The sequence below is a fragment of the Plectrocnemia conspersa genome, unplaced genomic scaffold (genome assembly GCF_051122295.1).
Source record: "Plectrocnemia conspersa isolate PC_06_02 unplaced genomic scaffold, ASM5112229v1 ptg000012l, whole genome shotgun sequence".
NCBI lineage: Eukaryota > Metazoa > Arthropoda > Insecta > Trichoptera > Polycentropodidae > Plectrocnemia > Plectrocnemia conspersa.
Genome location: NW_028277176.1, coordinates 6338950 through 6364363, shown reverse-complemented (window position 1 = coordinate 6364363; position 25414 = coordinate 6338950). Strand labels below are relative to the sequence as shown.

At 26.4% G+C, this 25414-nt stretch overlaps 2 protein-coding genes across 5 annotated transcripts in view; one reads left to right on the top strand and one right to left on the bottom strand.

Moving 5' to 3' along the window:
- The window catches only part of LOC148228059 (uncharacterized), a 339858-nt gene that overhangs the window by 230069 nt on the left and 84375 nt on the right, over positions 1-25414 (top strand). The window contains exon 1 of one of the 4 annotated variants that reach the window (XM_088201010.1): positions 5717-6034. The exons of the other annotated variants lie outside the window; for them this stretch is intronic. The gene's annotated coding sequence lies outside the window, so the exon portion shown is untranslated. Of the gene's footprint in view, positions 1-5716; positions 6035-25414 lie in introns of those variants that run through there. 4 annotated transcript variants of the gene reach the window in all.
- The window catches only part of LOC148228060 (RYamide receptor-like), a 73819-nt gene continuing 48722 nt past the window's right edge, over positions 318-25414 (bottom strand). Inside the window, exons 3-7 of the mRNA XM_088200998.1 lie at positions 15599-15797; positions 4540-4608; positions 3740-3883; positions 3538-3637; positions 318-517 (exon numbers count right to left, since the gene is read on the bottom strand). Of these exons, the coding sequence (XP_088057124.1) occupies positions 345-517; positions 3538-3637; positions 3740-3883; positions 4540-4608; positions 15599-15797 (685 nt within the window). The 3' untranslated portion in view covers positions 318-344. The remainder of the gene's footprint in view (positions 518-3537; positions 3638-3739; positions 3884-4539; positions 4609-15598; positions 15798-25414) is intronic.

The window sequence follows — 25414 nt, the reverse complement described above, 5'->3', positions numbered from 1 at the left end:
ACAACTCTAAAATAATTTTTGATAACAAAGCTAACTATTATATGTAATTTATAGAATTATTTAAATAATAAGTAAATATAACATGTCTCATAAAGAAATTAAATATTAAATCTTCTCATTAAAAATAATACATATACATATTTAAATGAGCACAAGATTAATTTTCATGTTAATAAAAACACAGTATTTTAATTGTCACGTATTTCCGGCACTAAACTTTTTTGTTAACGATCCCTTTTATCCTTTTCCATGTGATTATTAAGCAAACAATTAAACCTTTAATGGGATTATTAAAAGATCTATTTTAAATTCAAGGTATCCTGGTGAACCTTGAAGGCTTAAAATCATATCCTGTTGTTTTGTGGTAAACTACCGAGTCTCGCCCTGGAAACTCCAGACGATATTTGAGAAGACGTGGAACCATTTCTACCCATCAAATGTCCAGGACCTCTACGAACGCTGACATAAGTGGATCCTGTGTTCATCCTGAATAACATATGATCGGTCGTCTCGACCCCTGTACAAAAAGATAAGGCTTAATAAATGATCTTGGTATATAATACAAAACTAAAATATAATGTTGTAGCAAGTAAAAATATAATACATTGTCGAATAAAAATACATTAGAGTGCACAATTTAATATTTAGCCTTCAAAGTTTAGATTAAGGTGCATTTAAGTATACAATGTTAGTTCAGTAATACTGATATGTAGTAATAAAAATAGAATTGCACATAACATATTTAATATGAAATTCTTAAAGATGAGTTTTAAAGTTTAATAAAAAAAAATGTAACATTTACATATGTTGTCTTAAATAATTTGAGTTTTATAATACGTAATTAAAAATATTATTTTAGTATTAAAATGCCTTTAAAACGTATGTAAATAAATACATTTCACATTATTTAGTTGAAATTTTAACAAATAACCCAGAAAATATTTTAATATTCTATATAAATATATAAAAAAGAACTGTCAAAACTTTTATTTATCTATTAATTTAAAAAAAATATAAATTCATAAGGTTATTATAATAATCATTTTTATCAATATAAAATAAATTTAGTTTGGCACTTGTCTAGTAGGTACTTTTGTATTGATAATACTGATCAATTCAGGATAGTTTAATATTTTATTAAAAATAAAATATGGACTCGTGTTTAACTTAAACTCTAAACATAATGAATTGATAAGCAATCATGTATCGTAATAATAATTATGAATTATTGTATATGTATTTTTTTATTATTAATAAGTTATTTTAATAAACACAAAAAAAATATTAGTCTAAGAGCTTCTTAAGAATGCAATGATAAATTAGCATTTATTTATTTTGCTGTCACAGTTAAATTTGCACGAATAAGGAATTAAAATTGATAATTAATTCTCAAAAGCCATTTTTCAAGAACAGCTTTTTTGAATTTAAAATATGTATAAAATTAAATGTTTTTTAGTCGGGCAGAATTCTTTTATTATTAATTCGATTACTCACATTTAAAATATGTACGGAAAACCTGTAAGGAAATACCAAAAAAGCTTTCTCTTTGTCAGAAAATTTCTTCCGTATTTTTCGAAGAACGTATTTACTATTAATAAAGATAATTGCCATCATAAATATTCACCCACATGCGGAAATCCTTCTGAAAGAAACATTCATGCCCTATAAATCAGTGAAGCACTATTGTATATCTTGTACATAAAAATATACAACCACATGCCACGACACATATGTATATATTTTTACACTATAGATAAAAAATGTTTTAATAATAAAAAAAATAATTTAAATGAAAATGATTAATATGAGTCTAGTTAATTCATAGCTCTCACATACATAAATAGGCTAAGAGGAAGGAATATAATCTTAAGGGCATAACACAAACCCTTGGCTTACGAACGTCTGATTAGCATATATTAGATTATACCAACCGAATTATATGACATTGTAAATTTATTATCTTGATTAATTACCATATGGGCTCAAAAATATTTAATGTATTAAAAAATGCAGCAACGTATCTATAATAAAAATCACGTTTTTAAACCAATATATTATGCATCTTAATATGACACTAACATTCTTGTCACGTGGAAAAATACTGACAAAATGGCAGACAAATTTCCTTTTTCGATAATGATAGTTCTTCTGAAAAGCTCACGTACATGCGATGTATTATTTTACTATTTCTTTAAATAAAGTGTATCTTTTGATCTCATATTTTACCGTTAAAAATGTAGATTTATTTCATAGTTGATGTTCAATGCGATTCAGAAACATTTACATTTTATAAAATAACATTCATGTAAAATAAAATATATCCTAGGCAGTTATAATATATTAATATATACGCATATTGAATATTTCACATGTATATATATACCAGTCGAATCAAATTTAAATAAAGGATGGCTATTACAGCCAATAAGAAATTCAATAGGGATACGACAGATTTGTTTTATTGAGATGTAGGTCGATAAGCCTGAAAAATAAACTCTTGAAAAAATACATAAATCCACTGAAAATAAATTGAAATTTAGTACTATAGTTTTTAAGACATTTTTTTATAATATTTAGGTATCAATTACACTGCACCATTATTTTTTTCAAATATATATATATATAATACAATAATTCAATTATGTTATTAAATATTGTTTTTATAGATATTGAACTACTCATTTTTTATTTTTAATTGAATTTTATTAGACTATAAAGTAAGTATTATTTCTAATATGTTTGTCTTATTTGATTTATGTCAAATATTCTTAGCTATATTTTTACTAATCAATTTATATGAAAGTAAAGCAGTATAACATAAATGAAAATTTGATTTTGGTATGCAATCTCGATTGCAAACATTCGCGAAGGATCAAAAGTGTAATTTTCGAGATTGATTAATTTAATGTTATATGTAGCAGCCATCTCTTTTGATTTGATTGATGCTCTTAAAAATATCAATTCTTACAAAATTAATTGGAAAAATATTTTTTGTTTATATAACATCATTATGTAATAAAATGTAATCTATATATAGCCGTGCTTTGTAAAGTGTTATTAATCCTCGTTTCTGGGTGTTGATTCAAATTGAACTTCAAGAGCTTAACAGTGGACGTATCAAGTGACTAATTGACATTTACATTAATTAGTAAAGAGATACCGAGTGTGTTTGGTGCTAATATTTATTATAAAAAATATGAAAAATTCAAAAGCACTTCGTATTGACCTTGCGATGCTAACGAAAGGGTAAGTTTTAATATAAATTTAACATACACGTATACGTAATATCTAGAATAATAATAGAGTTCTATATAAATTAGATCAACAGCTGTTAAGCGTCTGTTCTAGATTTAAATCAAAACATATCACTCGAAGGATTTCTAGTAAAAAAATAAACGAATCTTGCCTTAGTTTAGTAATTCATTATTAAAAATATAAAAAAAAGCTAATTAAAATTATTAAATACATGCTTAATATATACGTTAGCATACTAATATTACTTCAGTATTAAAGCTTAATATATTATATTAGAAATACCTGTCATAGGAATATTTCCAGCGACGCTCTGGTTAATGGCATCCCCGAACATAAGTCTCGATTTGGCATACCTACTACAGCAAGGTATTTTGCACAAAACCTGCAATTCACACCAAATTTAAAAGCAAATAAAATTAACACATTTTCCACATTATTGTGTATGTATTCTTTATTGAGAATAAAAAAATGGTTTATAAAATACCTGCAGAAATCCCGCTCTGAATCTCGCATTCATATAACAATAGATGATGGGATTGTAGCAGGAGTGAGACATCGCCAACCAGTGGGACACGAAAAATACGTAGGGCATCGGCCACCAATCTTCCCAGGTCTCGTCATGCAAGAGCTGTTTCGTAATAAGATATGAATAAGTTAGCATTTTGATTAATATTGCACCGTCTCACAAATTGCAATAACGAACGTTCCCAAAGGGATAGAGCACCGCTGTATAGTCGGCGGACTGTTGAGAACTTTAAGGCGAGATTAACATATTTTGAATATGTAAGAATAAATTGATTAAAAACAGAAATTAGGTATCAATGTATATGAAAAGAAGTAGATTAAATACGTAAAAACCACGCGAAAGAACTTTACCGGTACTTTGGGTTGTGTTGAATGATTCACGTGGTTCGAATTGATATCAGTCCTATTTATAAACGTATGAATATTTTTATTACAAATATAATTTTAAATATAAATAAATAATTACTAAATTAAATCCTAGAAAATAAATACAGGACTAAATTACTAAAATTCCCAAAATATACTTTTTTTTTTATTATTTATTTTCACCGAAGTTTTATGTTTCAGCAAATTATACAAATCAAAAACTATGCGCATTGAGTGCAGTAAAATAAATCAAGAGTATGACTATAATGTTAGAATAAAACAACTGTCATAAAAGTACATGGTGCAATGATAAAAAATAAAATAAGTATTCGCTTTATTACATTCTGAAAACCCTCTTCTACGTAAAAATATAGTTTATAATAATATATATACCAGAAGAGCATTATAAGGTAGCCAGCACATTGAAAATACAACGACGACGACTATCATCATCTTCACCATCTGTAAATATATAAAAAATAAAATTAGAACATTTTTATAGACATAAATTATAGTCCATCCAAGATGTTAACGCTCATCATCGTTGTGTTGGAAATAAGGGTGCGTGTACGCATGCATGTATACATAAACAGTTTTCCGTGAATTTGTTTACACCGAAAGGAGAACGTTACCAATACTAAATCAGGGCTGTTTTAATGGTAGGGTCCATACGTTAGATATTGAATTAAAAATTATAATGTGTTATATTTTTATTATAAATATTTGTCATGTTGTGTAATTTTGTAATCAATAAAACAATTCCTGTAATATTCTATTGGTATTTTAAAAAATATTATATTAACAGATATTTAACCTAGATAGTGATTTCAAAACTGCTATCATGTTTTTGAGTTAAATATGTATATAAATAAACAAAATAAGTAAGAAAGTGATATTTTACACTTTCCTCAACAAATTAAATTAAAAAAGTAAAAATATTTGCATTAGTAATTTTACATGGTCACCCTATTATATTTTCTCACTAATACTGTGACGATGAGCGTTCATATCTTGGACGGACTATACATATGTTTATTCGGAAATGTCACAAATTAGCGCGGACAAATAAGCGTGCGTCAAAAGAACGCTGCTTTATAAGCGCTGCATCATAAGAGCGTTTACCAAAGTAGCGCTGTAACAAAATAGCGTACGTCAAATGCGCATAAGAGCGCTTGTTAAAAAAGAGCGCGTACAGTTATAGGGCAGGTATATGGCTCGTCAGACCTTTATTTAAATAATATTTTTCATATAAATAAACTTCAAATCATCGACATTTTACTTTACAAGGTCAACATTATTACAACGGTGACCTTCGTGTCACTCTCGCATTAAAATAAATCGAATGATAGATAGATATTATAAAAATAAACAAACAACTTGCATTAAAAAATTCGAATTATAAATAAATATTTTAAAAATAGACAAATTGTCAACCTTTGATAAAAAATATTTTTTTTGTTATATGAGATGCACGACATTTTAATCCTTATGGTTTATTATCCACGAAGCATAACCTTGACCTCGATTTCTGGGTGCATCTAGAAATATTTAAAAAACAAATAGTAGCTTCGCGACATCTACGGCTAACGGACGCGTTAATTGTTTCATAAGTGTTCTCGTTCATATGTTTTTATAACAATATCCGTTTCGATGTTTTTAATTAAAAAGTGATAGTGTAATTCAGTGTATGTGTTACAATTAAGCAGTGTATAATTCAAATTAGTGTTAATAATATTGTTACTATGCAAGGCGCCGTTGCATCAGTATTCTTCCACGGCGTGCAACCGTCCCCTTCCCCCGCGGGCCTCGCGGGCCTCGCAGGGGAAGGCGCCGAGAGCGCGAGGCCGGCGAGGATATTTGCAATTCTAGGCATCATTCGCTTAACAAGGTAATGTCTTTCTAATTTTATGTCTAACCCTTTGTGCTAGTAAGTCGACATCGTATTCCAAGCGTTGCACTCAAAACTTGAAATGCATTTATTGGCTTTGTGTTGGAGCTAATTTTGCCAATTTCAATTTATTAATGGTTAAAAAGCTTCTGGTAAACACAGTTTAGTAATATTGAATTCTAAACTTATGCAAATAAGTGAATAATGTTAAATTTACGAGTGTAAGTTTGTTGTAAAATTTTTCATCGGAACATGGCCGGACGGTTGCGGTATTAAGACCGCGTAACGACGCGATACAATTATTGGTCTTAAACTGATTTTTTCCTTCAAAGGGTATCTATATTTTTATGATATGGGATTATATGCTCTAATTGTGCATAATTCTTACTTAATATTGTGTGTGTTATGAAAAAAAACAATTTTAGAATGACGGAAAAAAAGAGCGAGATGCAAGCAAAGCTCGCTATCTCGCTCGCACTATAAAAATCCGCGATTAACAACTATCGACTTGGGTCGCAACTCAAATAATAATATTAGTCGCTACACATTTGATGTATTTTCAAGCTAGTAAATTACTAAGTTATGTAAAACAGAATTAGTAATCTGTGTTTTAATTATTTATGAACACATATATTGATTTATTTTTAGAAATTATCCTTATAATTACGAATGAAGATATAATAATGGATGCTTAAGGAAGTGACGATGAATTTGACTCTTTTGTCAAGCGCTCATATGACCGTCTGTGCATTTGACGTACGCCATTTTGTTACAGCGCTACTTTCGTAAACGCTCTTATAACGCAGCGTCCATATGACGGCGTTTATTTGACGCACGCTCTTTTGACCGGCCGCCGTTTATTCTTAAGAATTATATGATAAAAACGTATTATGATTATTAATTTAATTTTTATAATTATAAGAGTATTTTAAAATAACTTAGAACCGCTAAAATTTTAGGAACAAGTAATGGCTAGGAGTCTCTAAATTCACAACAGGTTGTGAGTGTGGTATATACCAATTTATACTATAAAAATATTGTTTGCTAATACAAGTTGTATGCTTATACATACATATATGTATGTATATAAGAATAACGATAAACAAACAAAACTTTATATCTATGTCCTCAAACATTGCCTGAATAAAATACAAATACAAATATAGGGACTTATTTACAAGCTGAAGAAAACAAGAGTTAATGGTTTTATGTAAATATTTTTTGCCTGAATACAATGGAAATAGACCGTTTAATATACATGCATTAAATATAAATATTATTATCATTATATTAAGAAGAATTCGATTGCGTAAAACATTATCATCTTATAAAAGGCACAAGGGCTAGATGAGAGAGATGTAACACTTCTCAAAAATCTGTATTGAAATCAATCAGTGGTAATATATGTATTGGGGAAAATCAAACCAAAAATATTCCAAAACAAAGGTGTCAAAATAGAGATGTGTTCTTTCTCCTACTTTTTGGAATTTATACTTCGAAACCATATATAAAAAAGCACTTTAGGGACAAAAATTAATAAACAAATACTAATAATTGTTATGCTGATGACACGACAATTTTTTTAACCGTTGAAATTTTTTGTAAGATTCCTGAATAGTCTAAGTAATAAAGATCTTAAAATAGCCTGCAAATAAATATTTACAAAACAAAATTTATGATTATAAGCAAGCTCTCAGTGGACAGATTTAAACATGCACATTGAAGTTTCTCCGCCGCTTCCCTCGTTTCGTCCACTGGTCCAGATCGACATCCATAATCCAGAACTACCCACTTTGGAGACGCTTGCAGAACAGTCAAGACAGTTCGTTTTGACTGTTGCGCAACAATAAACGTATCTAAGGACTTGAAAAAATACCTCTGAAATATAATAAATACGATACAAAAATAATTAAAAAAATAATACCTTTACTTGTTTAAGACAAATATTTTTTCATATAATTAAAATAAAAAAAAATATTAAGGGATGGAATAAAAACAGATTTTTGCTAAGACCAATCGTATTCATACTAAGTAGACGTCCATAATCAGTATTCATTAGTATTTCCAAGCAAATGTTCTGAAACCGTTGGATCTTACTTTAACAAAAAATAAGGGTTTGTGCCAATTATTTTTACCAATCATGTAAGTAATTATTTAATGGCACATTGACAAAAGAGTAAGCTAACTAAATGTACTGATTTTGAATCTACCGCTATACATTAACAAATTTTCAATTTTAATCAGATAATCGAGTAATCGAAGGAACAATTTACCTTAATTATTAATGATATATAAGTCAAAATATTGTCGTAATTAATTTAATTTTATAAAACTTTCGTCTGGAATTTTAGCACCCAACCATGAAGTTATCACTTCTCTTTTGACTTAGTTGAGCTTGCACTAAGCAGATCTACACTGAATTTACCCTTAATCAACATCAAAAATCCAGCGTCAGTTTCGAGAACGTAGACCCTCTCAATGTTGCCCGCTTTTTTTTTGGCGATAGCTTAAGTTTTTTAAGCTCAGGCGTGTCTCAAATTTGTTTATAATCTTGGCGTCTATCAAAGAAATGTTTTTTTTGAGAATTTAAACATATTAAATTTTTTTTTGATATGCTACATTTTTAAAATTTTTAATAAAAGCGTTTTTACCCGGTTCCGAGAAACAGTGTTATCTCCTTTGGCATGGCAAACGGTCGCCACATTTAATAATGTAAGTTTTAAAGCTCATAACATCAATAAATATGCAATGTTACTGGTTCAACGATATATTAAACAAAATTAAAATTCAAAAAATTATTGTTGACTAGTGAAGATTAAGTATAGCAATAAATAAAAATACAATGAAAAATTATATTTTATTAAAAAAATAAAAATAAAAAAATAATTAGTTACATGCATGGTAAATATAATTGGCACAAACCCTTATTTTTTGTTAAAGCAAGATACAACGGTTTCAGTACATTTGCTTGGAAATACTAATGAATGACGTCTACTTAGATACGTTTTCTTTTATGAATGATATTGGTCTTAACAAAAATCTGTTTTTATTCCATCCCTTAATATTTTTTTTATTTTAAACATAGGAAAAAAATATTTTTTTTAAACAAGTAAAAGTATTAATTTTTAATTATTTTTCTTCTTCTTTTGCTGTTATATCCAATTCCATTCCAATTCCAGTGAAAAATTATATTTTTTTTAATAAAACAAGCAATTTTATTGCGTATGTACATATGTTTAACGATTTTTAACTATAGATTAATAATAAAAAAGGTGTTTTATCAGTAAACAATATGTATATTATCACATCAAGCAAATAGTATGTACTATAACTGTGTTAATAATAACATAAATAAAACCCCAACATAGAATTGTAATAATAGGATAATAAATTATAGTTAACATAAAAAATGCAAAAGTAATAATTATAAATCTCGTGTTGTTAAACAAAAATGGAATTGTAATAATTGACATGTATGTAATTAAATACAGTAACTCAAAATTTTTTGTAAATTTACTCTTGTAATATAATGAAACTTATGTTATTCATTTTTTTATAAAAAATTAAGTTAAATAGTAAAACTAAAACGTTAAAGCTCTTATCTTTATCAAAGCAAATGTTCACAGTAAAATAAGTTCGTCTCTTTTATTCAACAGTAAGTAACATCGTTATCAATTTAACATTCAGATATGTATCTTATATTATCTTTTTCATAATATTATTAGTAACTAATAAATTGCTTTGTCTGTCATAATTTTTTTCCGAATAAGTATTCTGACAAAGGGTGATTAATATCCGAGAATTGAATGTCTAATAATCCGAAGCGAATATATATATATATATATATATATATATATATATATATATATATATAACATATCTGTAATATGCTCATACACATATATTTATTATATTATGATATTAAAGCTTGCGATGCATAACATTCGAATCGATTTTTGCGTGATTCAATAATATATTGTATACAAAATAATTAATAAATATTATATACTTAAATAAATGTTAAATCAGTAAAATATCGCATATTTTACAAAACCCATATTGTAGACGATTTAGTATTATAATTTTAATATAAATATTTATACTACGAAAGTTGATGGACATATCCATTAATAAGTAATAAAAAATTTAATCAAAAATCAAATAAAAGTATAAAATTTTTTTTATTTTTTTTGCACGTTACAGTACAATGTTGTATCCTTATATGATGAATCAATATTTTCCATTAATTATTTTTTCCTGTGGTTGTTCAAAACTTTTAAAAAGATTTTGTTTGAATGATAAACAGCATTCTTTTATACGAAAATTTTTAGGTTTTAAGTTGAACATTATATAATAAAAGCTCAATTTATTTTAATAATAAATAAATATTCCATTATCGCGTCGTTTGCTATATTTTGACACTTCAATAAAATTAAACGACAAAGTCAGTTATACCTCTGTCGCCCCACATCATTTTAAATAACACCGCCCCTCACAAAGGCTAAACGTGCCATTATAAAAGTGATGATCTGTCAAGAGAAATGACACGAAGCGACCCTCAAATTATTTAAGATTTCTAGTAAATCTTCAATATGTCACGTAAACGTGAATTTTGGTTAATCCCTTTGAAATGTATTTGTATAATATGTAATCTAACTTAAACAATTTTACAACTTCAAATAAATAATAATCATATACAAATGTATTTTTATGAATCAGTATTTATATAATAAAGTGAATTTCATTTAACGTGAATGTTAATTTTAAACTGATTCACATCACTTTCCAGTATGACAAATTAAATTACATTTCTCCATATCACCCTTCAGCTTCATTTTATTCAAAGTACTTTTAAAATAATTTGTCGTGCACAGATTCGTATAAAAATAGTGGATAATTTAATTATAGTATTTCGGTAAAATAATACGAAATAGTTTTATATACTATGTATATTTATTGGATATTATCTAATATAGTATAAGTCAGGCAATATTATTCTATATACGTTACAAAGGTATATAAGTTTTATTATATTTTATTTCTACTTGTATGTTGTATATGTAGCATATATAAATTATATTAATATTATAATAATACAACTTTGAGAGAAAGTCTAAATAACGTATATAATATAATATGTAAGACAGAAAACAAGTATGTCTTTGATGCGGAATTTTGCTACTTTCTTTTGAAATGCCTGCTGTAGAAAATCCCATAAGATTACATAATCATCTCTAAACTGATTCGTCTTTTAAAATATTTCAATAAAACTTTATCCATAAGATATAGACAATTCGCGCAATTTCCTTTTTTTCTTTCTCTTTCAAAATCGCCAAAAATATCGTATATTTTTGTTTAATAAAATAAGATTTTTTATATTGATTTCATTTAAATAAATATTTACATTTTTACAGATTTTTGCGTTTTGATTGAAATAATTATGATTTCGCTGAAATATAAAAATATAACAAATCATTACCGACAATAAGAATGAAAAAATTATAATAAGGTAGCGGAAATTGGCAGGAAGTTAAAATTAAACCTTAGATGTATTCGATTTGCTTCCAAGAATATCTATATCATTTAAAACATGGTCTTTGAAAACAAATATCAAAACAGTAACGAGACTAATAAATAATTAATTTTGTAGATAATATATGTAATATTTTATTTTTATGTGATTGGTGTACATTTAACATTTACCATACGTAGTATTATTATTGTTATTATTTCAGTAAAAGATACAATATATACGTACATAAAAAATATGTGTTGTAAAGACATTCGAAAAAAAATTGTAAGCAAAGGATATTCTTAGACCCACAAAAATATCTAGATTCTTTCTATTTTATTTGAAAGGTAATCCTGTTTACACGATTCGGAGAGACCGCATCATGTGAACGAACTATAACGTTATATCTGCTAAATAAACTTAACCAAAAGCAAAACTGAATGTCAAATGAATAAAAAGGTGAGAGTGTCGAGTTGACACTGACGGAGAAGAAAATCAATACGGTGACGTAGTAACCGAATTCTGTTGGAACGTTGCGATTAACGAAATTGCTTGTCGGTATCGATTTACATAACAAATTTAATCAATTTGCGGTCCGTCGATCATTAATCATAATTTGGTCGTATTGATTTGTGTTTTCGAGTTCCACGCCACTAAACTCGGGTTATTACCGCCGAGCGTTTGCCACGAATTTGGCGAGCATTCGTTCTAAATACACACAAATGAGCAACAGAAAACGAAGAGCAGCTGGAGTTGGAAAAAATATATCGAGAGCAAAGTACACCAATTTTTGGCTTATTGGGACTGAAAGAGATGAAAGCCTACGTTTTATTGAGCGGAGATATGCTTCGTTCAAGCGCTTTGTATTAGGCATGAGTGACTGGAAAAAAAACGGTGAATGAGGATATTTTATCTTTGATACCGAGCTCAAAGTGTTCAAATAGTATAAAATAATAGGCAAAATATCATATGATACATACATATTGTTTATTTAAATGAAAAAATAAACATTATAACCAAATACTTCAATAAGAAAAATAAATATCAATAATTATTTTTTTCGATATTTACAAAAATAATTATTTTTTTATAATAGAAATTTAAAAAATCTATACAAAATGATAAATCAGTTTATAATAATAAATAATTATTATTATTTGTAACGTAAAAAATATAAATAGCAACAGTAATACTCAAAGATAATATTGGTAATGATAATTTATTATTCAATACCACACCAAGAAATATACTAAAAAACCATTTTTCCATACTCGAAAACCCAAATGCTTTAAATTTCATAACGGTCCAGAGCAGAGGTCTTGAAGTTTTTTGTGAAAGACTGTATCGGAAATATACTAGAAAATAAAATTTAAATACGCTTCAAAAAAAAAAAAAAAAATTTAATACTTTTTTCATATTTTAACAATTCAAATAGAATATATTTTTTTCAAAATACTTGTCTCTAGTACTAAGCATCATTTTTATTAGATAACATTTTAGCAAACTGAGGTTCGAAAATTGTCATTTTCTATTATCAAAATTTATTGCAAATCTTTATCCGTTAGTGCAGACCTGAAATTGTAATTTAAATACTTCATCCTTGCAAATATTTTTTTACACATGTGCAGCAAAATTCAAGTATAAAACCCCAAGTATATGATTTTAATAGATCACATTCATCACATGTAAGACACATTTAAAGAATTCTGTTTATTTTATTTTATTAAAATTTGACTTTTAGCATCTCATAATATTTAATTAAAGTTAATGTAAATGTTTGAAAAAAAAACACAGATTTAACAAGGATGTTGAGAGTTAAATAAATTTGGACACACTAAAAAAAATTATCATTTATTTTTCTATTAATTTTTTATCTCAAAAAATATGTATTTACCGATGGTGAACTAATAATATCGTGTAGCCTTATTTTAATTTACCACGCTTTCCAGCGTTGAGCACACTGTGAGTAACATCAATAGCCAACTTAATTTTAATTATTAAATTGCCTATTGATGTTACTCATAATGTGCTTAACACTTTTAGCAACTGATTTTAACGAAAGCCTGGTCGATTAATAAATTAAGCTAAAAAAGTTATTAGGTATTATCATTTTTTACTTCAAAAATAGGTATTTACCGATGGTGAATTAATAATGTCGTGTAGCTTTATATTAATTTACTACGCTTTCGTTGCGAACAGTTGCTAGAAGTGTTAAGCACATTGTGAGTAACATCAATAGCCAATTTAATTTTAATTATTGAATTGACTATTGATGTTACACACAATGTGCTTAACACTTCTAGCAACTGATCTCAATGAAAGCCAGGTAGATTAATAAAATAAGCTACAAAAAAGTTATTATAGAACCAAATCACTAATTTTTACATGAAACACAAAGGTTCAAATTTATGGGGCCTAATGTTTTTTAATTTGTATTGTATCTGGGAGATCAGAATATGTAATTTTTACATTATTATCATTTCAATAGATCATCACAGATGAGGCTGTTTTAGAAAAATATCATGATATATTAAAATCGTGCTAGGTCGTGAATGGTGAGATATTGATTATAAACTGTATTAATAATTTTTAATCAATAACATAGATATTAGTCAAATGTCTCATTATTTACTTAGTAATTGTTTATAACGCAACGAAAGATTTACAATAAATAAATATAGTAAACAAATAAGATAAGCTAAGCTTAAGGAATAGATAATTATATTATTTTATAATACAATACCACAATATTTGCATTTACTTTATTTGTACATTTATACTGTAATAAATTTAATTTAAGATAATTGTACGTAGAATAAGATTTGATTGATTTGTTTTAAACGTTGGCATTGATTTGTAATAATAATTGAAACTTTTAGGGCATATAATTTGTTCAATAAATTAGGTCTTCAGACAAAATTTCAGATGCAAATTTTTTTATTTTATTAATTAAGAACAATACGCTAGATAATATTGCGACTGATCAATATATACTATACTCGAAAATATTATACAATATATTATTAATGAATTAGTAGATAAATGTTTATTAGAGAATAATAACATTATATTAATAATTAGTTAATAATTAACCAAAGTAAATTAATATATAATAATTAAACGAAAATAACCTATTAACTGAATAACCGCAAACTGGCGTGTTTATCGTGCTCTTTCACGATAGTAAAAAGCTAGGAGAGCGAGATAAAATAACAATTTACTTTAGTCGCTCCTTGAAAAACTATGTAGTATTGTATATATATATATAAATGCAGACTTGCTTAGGAGTTGTGTAAGAATTAAACGTTACCATCAGCGATGAGAGTTAATGGCATAGAAAAGTTTCCAAGTCAAATAGCATGTTAAATTTGGCGATAGAACAGAAATAAAAGGGAGAATGATAAATTCATCAACTACTAGTCTGTACTTTAGACGACGATAAATTTTCAGTATAATAATAGACGGTGCGAAAGCGTGTAAATGCGAAATGTGATTAAGTACGTGTTTTATATACAGTACGGGTAAAAAACGATAAACAAGATTAAAAAAAATGTAATTTCCATGAATAACATTGTTTCGGTGAAATGGGATATTGTTGAGTACATCACTTTTATGGTAAGATTGGATTGTGCATAAATAAAATGGAAATCAAACGATTTTTACAATGGATAAATGTGTTGCGAATAAAAAGTTACTAAAAATATATTTTTATAAAAAACGATGCCTGTTTAACATCAATTGAATATAAATATCTATCGATTATAAGATGATAAATATAATGTTTAATTTCTTATCTTTAGTAAAAAAGTTTACGTTGAAAATCGAATTGTTTAGACTCAAACGAGCTACTTTGCGCATCGTTAGTATTCCGGTAAGAAACATAAAAAATATTCCGCTGAGATATTAACTAAAAGTATTCAAATTCCCTGAAAATCCATTTTTTTATGGCTTTTGGTACTATTCGGCTGCTTTGCAAGTCAAAACTCGGTTTCACTAGATGTAGACGTATTAAGATGTCTTACTGCTAGGTATGTACATCGAGAGTGGCTTACCTTCCTTTTGGACTTCGCCATTCGAGTGTCTCTAGAATTTTCCGCTTCACCAGGCGGTCTTCCTCCCCACACAGCGAAAGCTATTCTGGCGTAGGTGAACACGAGTACTGATAAAGGTACTGCAAACTGAAGCGTCATCAGTGCCATTGAATAGTAATAAGAATGCTCGCGTAGTGGCCATTCCTCGCGACATATGCTCCTAATGGGGAAAAAATAATATATTAATATAAAAAAAATATTAAATACCAACAGAACAGCTTTTAAAGGTTCTGCTGTAACTGATACTCAATAATAAATTGGATAAACAAATAATCATGATATGTACTATATGTATTAGATTGCTAAGCTTATAACCTTAAAAATTGTATCACCTTTTTCACTTAACTATTATCTATATAATTCGAAATAAACACTATTTTTTACAATTAATTACAAATATATTTATTCTAGCAATATAAAATTTTAGAGTTATAAAATTGATCTACTCTTAAAATGCATTTCAGCAAAATTAATAAGAATTTAAGTTGGTTAATTGTGTACTTATATCTACCGTTTCAATATAATGCACTGCAATTCGATGCTAAGAATAAAAATCTACTGCTGTCTAAGTCTTTTCGCAAAATAATGGGCGTATGAGATGTATATATAAAGTATAATAAATTATAGAAAAAAACATAAATTAATCGGCCAGTACGATATTTTTTTATTGTTGGCAATATTTATATTATTCAATGAAATAAAAGCAATATCTATTTGTTAGTCAATTGCAAATTAGAAAAATTCTGTTTTTTTCCATTGCAATCCGTTTGCGTTCCAAGATAATATTTTTAGTTGCTCCTGACGTAGGATTCAATTTACATTTTAGGCATAAAAAAATCACACCTTGAAAGGAACATTCGTTTATCTATTGATCGTTCACAGGTTGTTATTATTTTTGAAATTTGAATAATATTTAGATTTTTAGGACTTATGTTATAGAAATTTAAACGTTCTTTAAGTTCCAAATATAATTATATTTATATTATGCATAAAGTACATTTTTTTACTTTTCAATATATTCTAAAATCCTAAATAATATAGCAAATATGCATGCTCAGTGTGTATATAATTCAATATTTGTACCATGATATTTTCTTTAACAAATAGTATCACAAATCATTATTTGAAGAATATGTGCCACACAACACACATCAGAAAAATCGGCAATATTTTAACTACTACTTATATAATTAGCATTGTAACGAATTTTGAAGTTAAATTTAAAACAAATTTAATTTTAAAGTATTGACCGAGTACTTGCTAAAAGCTTTTGTATATTAGCTTAGAAGACAGTGTCAGCTGTGAGATATAAATGTATTTTGGTACACCATTTATTTTTCAAACATATAATAAATTTAATTAACGACTTATTATTATTATTGCTAAAAAATATATACAAGTATTTTTAATTAATTAGTGTAATTTTTATGTGGTAATCATACAAATGTCGTTCAGTTCTAAAATTTGTACACAACCTTTATCGGTATAAATAAAATTAATCAAAGTACTCTTCGTTAATTAGATTTGTAGGAAAGAAAAATAAATACAAAGTAAATAAAGTAAATAAAGCTTTTACGTAGTATCAATAAAATAAATTTTAATTGTAATACAGGTAATATACTTCAGGTTTCAAATATAACAATTTAGTACAAAAATATTTTTTATTATTTAAATGTATTTACCAATAATATCTATATCGTGAATTTAAATTTATTATTTATTTATTAAGTATATAAAAATATTAGATCATTGATGAAAAAATCGCCCCTTTATAATACAAAAAAAATCCTAAAATGATTTTTTTTATTATTTTAATAATTCAAAGTATTGGGTATTTTTAAAATTCTATTGTATAAAAGGTTGGAGGCTTTGATTAAAAATATTCCGATAGCCTCCTTTTCACATCATCGGCTTTTTTCCTATCTAAAAATAAGATGGATAAGGTAAAACCTCCCAGTCAAGTTCCGTCAATTTCTCAACATGGAAATGTGCATTGTCGTGTTTTAGAACTATTCGACTTGACGTTGACAAGTGTACGCTTTTTTTACTTCTTCGTGCAAACAATCCAGCTGATTCTGTTATTTTTGAGCTAAGCTAAAAGTTTCCTATTGCACTATCACCATGCAATCTACGCATAATACCTTTTTTTATTGTAAGGTAAGATTTATTACTTGACCTTTAAATAACCATTGTCTTATATGATGATTATTGTCGTAAAACACATATTTCTCATCTCTGGTTATCAAATGATCGAGTAAAGGTGGCATAGCTTTTGGAATATGGTTTGCTTCCAAGCCTTCCCCATCTTATGAATGAGTATATGCATTGTTGAATCACACTGCTTTAGACATCATCATCTAATGTATTATCAACTACTTTACAATTTTTTTAGTGGCCGTAGTTACTGATTTTTTCAATAAATCCATACACCAGCAATTTTGTATAACCTATTGGTAAAAATTCCGCCATTATAATTTTTTTTAAATATTGGAATGTGGATTAAAGATATGCAACAATACAGATTTAACAAAAAAAGTACTCAAGTATTAAAAACGAAAGCACGACTGCCTGTTAAATTAAAAAAAAATATTTATTTAGGGATTACCTAATACGTCGCTTTACTCGTTTGTCAAATGACATTAACGTTCAAAGAAATAAAAAAAAAACAGAAATTATAATATATGTAGATTATTATCACTTCAAAGGTTTATATTTGTTATTACATTTGCTTTATCACAACTTTGATGAGCAAAGTTATAACACCAGATTAAAAATTAATTAAAATCAAAACTCAGCAAACTAATTAAAATTATAGTTTTTAATTAAATTTTATTATAAATCTTATAGATTATTTAAATTAAATAAGACATAATAAACTAAATTAAAAAAAATGAATTAAGAATATTCTTAATTTTTTAACCGTAAAATGGGCAATTTGAACAAAGTGGTTGAAACCCCATTAGCAGTTAAAATACAATTAATCTTTAATATACAACGCTCCTTTTTTATTCAATACAGATGCTGTAAAAGTACAATTTTTACAATGTATTTTATAATGAACCTTTTTTGTATGATACTATACAATAGGATTGACATATCTAAAGGAAAACCTTCTTGGCACAGAAAACTCACATTGTATACCTTTCATAGAAATTTGCTAAATTTATCACGGTTTTAACGGTTATAAATTTAACTCAAACGCGTCATTCATTTTCAATTTAATTTTAGGCTTTTACGAGTACAAGATGTAATTTAAACAATGTCATTTAATTTACGTTAGCATACATACGATATTTCCTGTCGTTATACGTAACTACAACGAAACAATTAATTATAATAATTCAATAACCTTGTAATTAACCAAAAAGAACCCTTTATGAATTACAAACATCCCGAACGCTATATTTCATATTTAATGTATGGCCTATTTCTTAGAAAATGTCAATTACTAGTGGTCGGAAAATTTGAAGCTTTACTCTAAATATTAACGTCCACCACAGCACCTGAACCCGTAAAATATTACCATTAAATTAATATACCAAATTACGATACTTAAAATTGAATCAGGTATTGGATAAATTAATGAGCCTTTTTAATTTTAGTCATAAACGTGAACGTGATTATTTTATCAAAGCTTTTTTTAATTAAAACTTAAGAATTTAAAATATTGTTTATTAAAAAAGTGAGGAATTTTTATATTATATTAGAGTTGAAGGTGAATATATAAGTTAGATGAAATATTAACTATTCTGTGTCGCATCAAGAAGCACAATTAAATTTAATAAAGAAAAACATTAAAATTATTACATTGCTCTGGAATTAAAACAAGCTGAAAAACTAAGACGTGTTACTTAAAAATAAATAACAATTAAGTGTTACGAGTACCTGAACCGTACAGTAAATTAAACATACCGTGTTAATGTGATTAGGTTATTGATTAAAACTAACGTCGTACTTAGAGGTATAGTACCGAAACATATTTTGATAACCAGTATATATATGTTATTAATAATTAAATATCGACAGGTTTTCATATAAAAATATTCATTATCTTTGGCGTTCGTTATGTAACATTATTTGCTTTGTTAGGAGACTACATTCATATATAAGGATAACTGATTAATAAAGTAATTTATAAATTTTAATAGTAATCATTTAATGTAGTTTTAACTACCTTATTAATACCATAATCAAATTACATAATCGTCGGACAAACATACTCATAAAATATTTAATCAAGAATAACTTTTTCATTCATCTAATTGATCGTAAATGTAACTAATAGCTAATGTTAACGGTAAGTTTTATAGTAGAATTGACACAAATTGTTAAACAACTAAACACTATAAATCTAGAAGATCCTCGAAACATTTGATACGAATCGTTTACTTTTACGAAAGCTTTCCATTCGTAGATGTCAACAAAAGTAAGACGTCCTCGATCCCTTTTTTAATCTTTGACACACAGCTTCTTTTCAAAGTTTTTTGGAGTAAAGACGTACTTTTGTGTCAGAAATACATGTTTATCTGCTTTTTCAACTGAAAGTTTGTTCATTGCATATTATAAAAAAATCCTGTATTACATATATCTACAAGTAGAATACTAATGAAATTTATTATTTACATTTTAATTAAATTTGAGGTTTGTCTATCTCTTATTTACCGATGACCTTGTATTATTAATTAGTTTAAAACGCGATTCTTTCACTTCATGAATTTACTTTTATTTATGATTCGAGAAAATTGTATAGCAGGAAAAGTAAATTTATTGGACAAAGTCAACGTTAAAAAAATATGCCATCAATTCCGTTTTCTTAACGATCGCGACAAAGCATTCGAGGGAATTTATTTTCTTATATTTTTCATGACCTCAGAAAAAAGATTCGAGTTAAGAGGCCGCTTTTTGTGTTTCGAAATTGTGGAAAATTGTCAACATATGTATTTATATATATATGGGTAATTGTATTACATTGACACATATACAAAATATCTACATTCATAGCAGATCAAACGGAAATATTATGTTATAGACATAACACTTTGGCATACCATGTTATACTGTGAAAGAATTTTCGTTTTCCCTTATGCTGGGTGAAATATTGGTTCTGATGACAACCAATAATGCAAACCCATGTTATTGTTAGACATGTGTCATTTTTTATCATAGGTTAAAAAAATAAGAAAATCGAATTATATATATGACGGGAAAAGTCAATCATCAAAGTTTTTCTTTAGTAGAAGCAATATCACAAATCTTTTTTAAATACGATAGACAAGGGTAAATGGAATTTATGGAGCATATCAAACTTTTATTTACACAGCAAAGCCATGTTTATTTAACATAAAAAATAACAAAGTTGTAAATCAATATATTGTATTAACATATATACAATATTATGATATGTTAATATAAATAAATATTTTAAAACATACATATATTTTGCTTTAATGCAAAATATTTAATTATAATTAATAATCAATATAAAATAATTGGTCTTAGGATACACTTTTGGCAACAGTTTATTTGTCTAAATAAACCCTTTTGGAATGTTTTGCTAATTAATAATCTAAAACATGTTTAAATGATATAATAAATACAAATAAAAAAAATGTATTGAATGCATTAACTATATTTCCTTAAATACAATTATGTATTATAATATAATAAAATAATGGCAAGAAAAGTCAAGAAAATCAAGTTAATTTTTCTGTGCAGTGCAAACTTTTGATACATACAAGATTTCTTATGGGAAGCTTGTTTTTATATTAAAACTTTTAAGAAAGCTAATTTTTGCGTTGCATTACGTATTCTTATAGGAAATGAAGGTTTAAGTAAAGTATCAAAATGTTGCACTGCACAGAAAAATTAGCATGATTTTATTTGCATTTTTTTTATTATTATCATACATAATTGTATTTAAAATAATTATATTTACTGTATTTAATACTAATAGAGTAAATAATTGTAAAGCTCGCTAATGTGTTAGTCATTATAAAACTAATGCGTCATTGTGGGGGGTATGTTAACGCCAGATTCGCATGCAATACATGTTTAAAATTACTTGAATTCAAAAAGAAATGTTTTAACTAAGCATTTAGCGTCTTTATATTCGTTTTTCTCTGGTTATCAATTTTCTTAGATTAAATAAACAAGTTTGTGAATTCTAATAATATTTTTTCAATAAACATTTATTTTTTTAACACTAAAATATCAAGATTAAATTATCTGTAAAGCACGTAAAATTTTGATAGGTTGATATATAATATAACCAATTTAAAACAATAAGAAATAATATTTTTACTTTAATATATGTTCTTAATGTGATATTTAATTCCAATTAATTTTAATTTCATAAACATTATAGGAGCTAGCTAAATGCTTAACACAATGTACAATTAATAAGTACTAAAACATTAGAATAAAATCAAGCTTATATTTAGGCATCAAATATAGTCTCTTTTTTTCAATATATCTGAGTGACTAGTGCTGCTCCAAAATACTTAATACTAATTTTGCTTCTTCTTTTTAACATAACAGTGCTTTTCGAATAGAATGTTTATCGGCCGTATCTATTATGACTTCGTTGAATAAAAAATATATTAAAAAGGCCCACCCTTTAAATAAAGGGTTAAGCGATAATTCGTTTGACGCCTATCTCAAAAACAGGTGTGCGTCGCAAATTAAGTTAGTATTACGTTTTTGTATTTGTGGTTTCAAGGCGCAAGGATTTTATTTCCATTAGTTCAATAAATTGATTGTGTTTCATTTATTTTTAGTGAATTAATTTATATGCAAATTCGCACAAAACAAACACCGATACGGATCTTAGCTATATGTAAATAAAATTCTGGTAAAACATTTTTTATTATATATACAATAAAATCGATAAAACTATGTATTTAAAACGTTTTTCCAATTTTTTTGTATTTATTTTAACGATTATAAAAGTGAATATTAATTAATTTATAAAATATTTATTTTATTAAATAATATTTAACAGGCAATTTATTGATTTTTCGCACTAATTGAGAGAATAGAGAAAAATCTAGGAATATATTCGTATCAATGTTTTAATAGTTGAAGATAATCTAACTTAATTTTATTTTAATAATAATAATGAAATTTTTTTATGAAGTTAATACAATTTAGAAAATCCTTATCTTTATTAAAATGTCGTAATTTAAATTTTATAATAATCACTAATTTAGATTACAAGTATTAGTTATCGACTTATACCACTAGTATGAAAATAGCCATACAATTTTGTACGTCCCTATGAATTCAATAACTGACTATTGACATATACACAGTATTGTTGAAACATTACTCATGAAAACAAACTGTGTTTATAAATTAGATAATGATTTCACTTTGACACCATTTTACTGTTTAAACATTGACCTAAACATTTTGATTTTTTATTGCATTTATAAAATGAATACATGCTACATTTATTCTAATTAAATATTTAGTGAAAAAAATTTGAATTTCCGCACGCTGTTTTTCCGACTTTTCAGTATAATTTCCGGCTTTTCAGACTTATTCAGCTCCCGCGGGCTTTCTAAATGTCTTCGTGGTCGACATCTCACTCACCTCTGAACAAGACGTCGACTGCTTAATGAAAAAAATACGACTGAATAAAATCATAAATTAGAATACTACGCACCAGAGTTTTGTGATTATAAATTTGAAAGTTTTTCCGATATTTCGCAAAGGTTTTAACTAAGTTTAAGGCTTGTGCTGATTCTGATTAGAAGTGCTTGTAAAAAAAATGTTTTTTGTAATTAATATTTAATTATATATTTAAGATATTGTAGCAAAGTATGCTATCTCAAATTATATTTGTCATATAAATAAAGCCAGCACAAGAAAACAGTTGTACGTAAATTTACGTAATTCATTTTTCCACCTTTGTTATGCAAAAGAAAATTAAATTATAATTTTTTTGTTGTAAGAGATGAGACGATGGTTAAATATAATTAATTTTTTTTCTCATTTTTTAAAGAGCATTGGTAGAGTTTCGTAAAAAAAGCATCTCGACTAAAATACCATTGCTTAATAATTATTAATCAAATATGAAAATAACCTATAATTATTTTAAATACCACAATAAATTGAACCAGACAGTTTATAACCAATATATTTATAGACTTCTGATTTGAAGCTTCGTTAAAAATATGGGGTGCTGCTAGTGACTTTTACTGCATTATTTATGTTTTTCAAACTACTAATATAAAATCTATAACTGACTCGTAAGAAAACACTGTTTTATCTCGAAATAAAGACAAATAACGTAATAAATGTCACTGGCAGCACACACGATGTCACGAGCCGCCACTGCTTCTATATATAGATATATATTACAATAATAAAATTAATGTTTTTACGGATTATTTTAATTTTGTCAAAACGTATTTTTATTAAACATTTAAATAACTCGTGAGTATAAGATACGTAAATAATCCGTTTTATAGTACTTCATTTAGTTTTGAATGATAAATATGTATCTAATAAAAAAAAATCAATTAGTTAACAACTCTGACGCCAATAATATTTTATTCGAGGTAAGCGGAAATTGTCAGAGAGTTGAAATAAAATCCATGACGTACTTGTTAATTTGAGACCTTTATGTGATATTTTTACTCAATTGCTTTCCAGGAATAGTTGTGTGACAAACGAAAATGTATGAAAATAAATGCGATTAATGAAATTAATTTGCTTTTATCATTGATTTATATATGCTACATGGCTTATGATGTAAATATAAAGCAAATAATCAGGTTAACTAATTTAACTTCTTTAAAGATATATTTTTGATATAAAAAAACTTGCAATAACCAAATGGATCAATTTGTTAAAAATTTGCATACAATTTTGCTACGTTAAAAAAGTAGTAATATAAAAATTGTGTCAAACAATAATAATTAAATGTGTATCAGCGAAATTTGTGATAAATTTATACATAAGAGGATTAAAAGTACCCTTGTATGAAACCATCTCCCTATTATGCGATGAAGTTAATTCTTTATTGCGTAGTCTTGAGATTTATATAAAAGGTTTTATTTCAATTGCTACTTTAAACCTGCTTTAAACAGGTAAAAATAAGTTGCAAAAAAGGTTTATTTTGATTTTAATTAAATAAATGTATTTTATAAAATATTCATTATTTTAATCCTATAGTTGCAGATTAATGGATGGCAACCTTAAATAAATAATAAATCTCTTGGAATAAGTAATCCTTTCAAACACGATTGAATCATTTATTATTTATAATAAAAAGTTGTATAAAATCAGATATAATACAGTTATTGTTTGAAAATAAAATAAATATGTGCCCTTTCAGATTACTTTTTTTTTGTTAAGTGAATATATTAGTTCGAATGCAAAGTATTTTTAATACAAAATTTGTAATACGTAATAAATCTAATTCAACTTATTAATTTGCTCTGCAAGCTTTCGTTTAAGTACAAATACCTTATTGTAAATGTATTTTAATTAAGTATAAACTACTTTTTAATTGAATATAGGTACACGTCTTACTTTTTTCATAAATTTATGTTTAGCATATTAAAGCAACATTAACTGATTTTAACGCTTTCACAAATCGTTCCCAATAATAATATTTTAATATTTAGCGATCTTCCTAGTTCTAGATTATTTTTGTTGCTCATTTATTTGATAATTTTCTATATATGAGTTTTCTTATTTAGTTCTTAAATTACATATAAACTGCATTGCGTCATTTCTTAAAAAAATTAATCTCTCCCAGATATATAA